Raw genomic sequence first — 4,718 nt, forward strand, 5'->3', positions numbered from 1 at the left:
ATAAACATTAGATCTGCCGCCCTGACCTTGTCAAGACTCAAGACAGAGGCATAACGCATGGAACATTTAGTTCCATATATGTAGTATATGCCGCTGGTGCCTGCACGCGGCACGCCGCGCCGTGCCGGCCGGCGGCCAGGCCACACCACGGCTGGCCTGGCACTAGCAGTGCATGCCGTTGTGTATGTCATCACCAGACTGTCTATATTTCGAGACATCGAACCATATGTACAAACAAAAAACAAAGTTTTGTCATCAGAGTATTCGACGGATTATATATGGTCTTTTGTGCACAAACAAAACAAAACAAATAAACAAAACACATTGTGTGGTCTGTGCTGTCGAACAAGAGTCCAACAAAATGGTTGCGATCGATCCAGCGCCCTGTCACGTACGAACGTGCGCCGGCCGCGGCCGCCGGACCTACCCTCCATTAGAATGCACCAGCTCGTCGGCGTCTGATCGGCGACGCACATATCGAACCAGCCAGCCAGCTACGGCCCGGCGGCCGGCAGCCGCAGGGCGCGGGAGTGCAGCCTCCGGAGGGTGTCGCCGAACCTGCCCAGGTCGAGGCTCACGTTCTGGCCACCAAGGTAGACGCGCGCGGTGAGGTCCCACCCGCGCTCGCGCGTCGCCGCCTCCGGGTCGCGCAGCACCACGTCGTCCGCCGGGTACTTGCGCACCAGCGAGCTCTCGTTCGCCGCCGCGTCGTACTGTTCGTAGTGCATCTCCATCATGGCCGTCGCCTTCTCATAGCACCCGCGCGCCACGTGCGGCACGCCCAGCGGCGCAATCTGCAGGAGCGAGGCGCGGCGCGGCCGGAGGAACAGGAGCTTCGTCAGGTCCGCGCCGTGCACGCCCACCAGCACGTCGCACGCGCTCACCGCCGCGTACTCCGACGAAAGCGGCGCGCCGTTCGCCGTCTCCAGGACGGACACGTCGAACCCCACCGACTCCGCCAGCCGCGCCACCGCCGCCTCGTTCTCGATCACCCGCGTCCCCTTGCGCGAGTACAGCCCCAGCCTCGGCCGCCGCCTCGGCTTCTCCTGATGCTCCGGCGTGCTCTCGTCCTTGTACGCGCCGGCGAGGAAGTCGTGGAAGTCGACGAGGGTCCGGTTGTCCCGGGTCCGGGCCGGCTCGACGGCGAGGATGCCGTGGAAGCGGGTCCCGACGATCGCGCCAGGGAAGCAGTGCGTGCGCTTGTCGTGTAGGAGGTCGATCACGTGGTGGTCCGAGAGCCCCGACACGAGCTCCCGGAAAGTGCCGGCCCACCACGGGTTGTACGCCAGCACCGCGAGGACCACGCGGCGCCGAAGGTGCTGCACCGTCAGCCACGCCGGCAGGAACCCGTCGTTGAACGCGTGGAACAGGTTCCCCGTGTACCCGCCCGCCGTCATCACCAGCGCCGGCGCGTCGTGCCGCACGTCGCACCGGTGCGCGTCGGCCTCGTCCGGCCGGGCCGCGCGGAGCCGCACCTCCTGGATGTTGGCCATCAGGTGCTTTTCCCACTTGCGCGTGTAGGGCTGCACCCGCTCCTCCTTCTCCGCCACGGTCGCGTTGGCGCTGGCGGTGCCGTTGGGCGCTTGCGGCGCGAAGAGCAGGAACGAGAGCGACGCGGCGTCCGTGCGCACGTCGCCGGCCATGAAGCACACGTCGGTGTTGAAGTCGGAGCGGTCGCAGCAGATGCCATGGCCGCCCATGGACGCGCACGGGGAGTTCACCTGGTTGTCGAGGACCAGCGCGTCCACGCTCCGTCCTTGTACTGCCGCCGCTCGACCGGACGACGGCTGCCGCGGCCCCAAGAAGTCGACGGGCACGGTGGGCGAGAGGAATCTTGGGGCGTAGACGAGCGCGCAGGTGACGACGGTGAGCACGAAGAAGAAATGAACAAACCCGGGCCACCTGCCGGTCACCTTCTTCCCACCAGCGCCGGCGCCGCTCCCGTCCTCGACGTCTATGGCGCCGGCGCCGAGGACCTTGGTGGCGTCGGGGAGCTTCGAGGCCATGCCGACGTTCGGTTGGAGAAATGGAAACGGGATGGGTGCAGCTTCGCGCGGTCGCCCTTGTCGCGTGCCCGGTTTGATCAGGTCGGCTTATGTAGGAAAGGACGGCGAGAGACGAGTCGCACACGCCGGCGCGGCGCATTGATGTGCGTGCGGGAATTCCTCCTGTCAGGTGACCCACCGTTTGTCCCGCCCGCACGCTCGCGTCAGTTTCCTCGGTCTCTGTTCCACAGTCCGAAGAAGTCCCCGGCCTCGGCCTGGATTCGGCACCTGCACCTATCTTCCATCTGGTCTTCAGACACCAGTTTCCTCTGCGTCACACACTCCACCCAGCCGCCTACACGTACCACACTCACTGGCCACGCCACACCTCGTGTATCTTTTAGATATATATATATATATATATATATATATCTATATATATATATATATATATATATATATATATATATATATATATATATATATATATATATATTTGCAAAAAAATATCTTTTAGATATTCAGAGAAACAATTCTACGTCGACTACCACTAGGATACAATGGCATTAGTTCTCCCAAAAGATATTCTTTTTATAAAAGGCAATTAAACTTGTGTGTATCTATAAAGGATACGGAGTAGTATAGAGGAAGACTGGAAGCTTGCTAACTATGGAGGGATAGCCGGCCGGCCGGCGGTTGAGTCTGAACTGTCCATGCAGATTTAGCTTTTTGAGCAGTTTCTGCATTCGTATTGATTTCCAGACTGGGGTGGTAAGTGAGTGCCAAACTAAGCTGTTCAATTGGGGAGTCCTATTGTGACAACCAGCTGGTTTTACGCGTTCTTCCTCGAATAGTATGTGATTGGAAATTGATCGAGGAAAAAATGGTGAAACGGACAACATTAATTTGGTGCTGGAAGTTGACTCTCCCTCACACACACATTTCTGAGCTTTTTTTGTTACAGGTGTATTTCCAGGGATTTATAGGGATTATCCCTGCCAAAAAGCAAATCGCCCCTTATTCCTAGAATCATGTTTGGTTCTAGTGTATTGGGCTAGATTATTCCCTTTTTTTTCTCCTATTTTTCCTTATATCCTAGTGCATTTCCCCCAATACGCAGTACACTAACCCTACCTAGTGGATTGGGGGTTGCGGTTTCACGGGGACTAGGGGATTGAGGTAAGGTAGGGATTTCCCTATATCCTATGGGGATTATCCCCACCAATCCCCACAAAACCTCTAGTATCAAATAAGGCCTTAGTAGAGCGGCTTTCATGGGCCTCGACGGACAATTGGAATAGCGAAAAGGAACATGAGGCGGTGGGAGAAGGGGTCGACTAAGACCCCTCCCCCTCCTCTCCGGCAAGGGTCAGGTATTTGAGAGTACTAGACCTGTAGACTGGGACAACTAGGGTGAGCCGGCGGGCTGTGCGAATGATTGTAGAGAGGGTTACGCCAACGCGGTGCGGAAGTAAAAAATCATTGCTGAAGATGCGGTAGAATTAAGATGAGGGGTGACACACACAATGATTTGCTAGGATGCAGCTGACAATTGCAATGGAATCGGTGGTTAGGTGACATGGGCGAGGTGGGTGGATATATATAGAACGAGTTGGGACTTCCGCTCTGAAGTTTTTTTCCATGTCGGGATTTCCGGAATCGATCAGTTACCAAAATTCTCGTTGATCCCTGAGAAACAATGCTATTGTTCAAAAATTGCAGATGAGTTTGATTTTAAAGGCTTAGATTATGTCAAATAGTGTTGTGATGTATACTTATCATGTCTTCTCTCATGATAATTTTTTATTTTGTAGCTGTGAACTCACATGTAGCAAAAAAAAGTGAAACAACGGGGTTCGACCCGCCCCCCTCCCCATGGAGAAAAAAGATGTGTGAGCTGACCAATGGGACACACTATAGCTTATTGATATGTTATTAGGTTAAAATATATAAATATTTTAACAAAAAAAATTTCAAAATTGGTTCAAATACTTTTTGACCAAAAAGATCAACATCTTACAAGCTTAGATTGATCAACCGCTAAGCGAGAAGCGAGACGCCGGACGCCCAGGCCTATGCTATCTATTCAAAAATTACACATACTAGCTGAATGCCCGTGCGTTGCCACGAAAAAATGAAATTAGACACATACACAATGATCAGACATGGCTCCACGTGAGACTCTGGATGGCCGTAAAGACCCGATGATTTTCGGGCGAGTCTGAGTGAGTCCAGAAGCTACCAATGCGTTCACATCGAATTACAGTGTAGTTGAATGTAGTGAACATGCATGCCAAACACCACAATAATGAATGTCTCGCGATAAACATCTATCTTGTCCTTCTCCATTTTTCTCTAGAAGGATCACCATCACCCGGCTCATTTACGTTGGTTCGTTGCGCCTCAAGATTGTCAGTATTAATAAGGATGGGTGTTGGGCTGTTGGCTACTCCCAACTATGGCGGGTTTGGCCGCCCCTGCTCTCATGGCAACAAATGATCCTATGGCTTGCGTCGGTGCCCCGGCGAGTAGGTCATGGTCGTCTTGGCCCTTCGAAGCAGTTTTTTGGAGCACGCGACTAACCTGTGCCCGACATGTAATGGAAGCCAGATGAACCCTGCTACATGTCAATCTTTGTTCTGTGGATATGGATGACCACAACCACTGTGACTTTGGCGACGACACATGCTTCTCTTCCACTCCCACTATGAGTACCATCATTATGGCCCTACC

The 4,718-nt window shown here is 54.0% G+C and overlaps 1 protein-coding gene across 1 annotated transcript; it reads right to left on the reverse strand.

Moving 5' to 3' along the window:
* Nucleotides 1–229: 229 nt before the first annotated feature.
* LOC109781395 (xylan glycosyltransferase MUCI21) lies at nt 230–2,152 on the reverse strand. Its single transcript, XM_020340000.4, has one exon. The coding sequence runs from the start codon at nt 2,004–2,006 to the stop codon at nt 495–497; it is 1,512 nt and encodes a 503-aa protein (XP_020195589.1). The 5' UTR covers nt 2,007–2,152; the 3' UTR covers nt 230–494.
* Nucleotides 2,153–4,718: the final 2,566 nt, after the last annotated feature.

This window comes from Aegilops tauschii, chromosome 3 (genome assembly GCF_002575655.3).
Source record: "Aegilops tauschii subsp. strangulata cultivar AL8/78 chromosome 3, Aet v6.0, whole genome shotgun sequence".
Lineage (NCBI taxonomy): Eukaryota > Viridiplantae > Streptophyta > Magnoliopsida > Poales > Poaceae > Aegilops > Aegilops tauschii.

Excerpts from the sequence above, each read along its gene's own strand:
- LOC109781395 (XM_020340000.4), bottom strand. The coding sequence starts at position 2,006 with ATGGCCTCGAAGCTCCCCGACGCCACCAAGGTCCTCGGCGCCGGCGCC.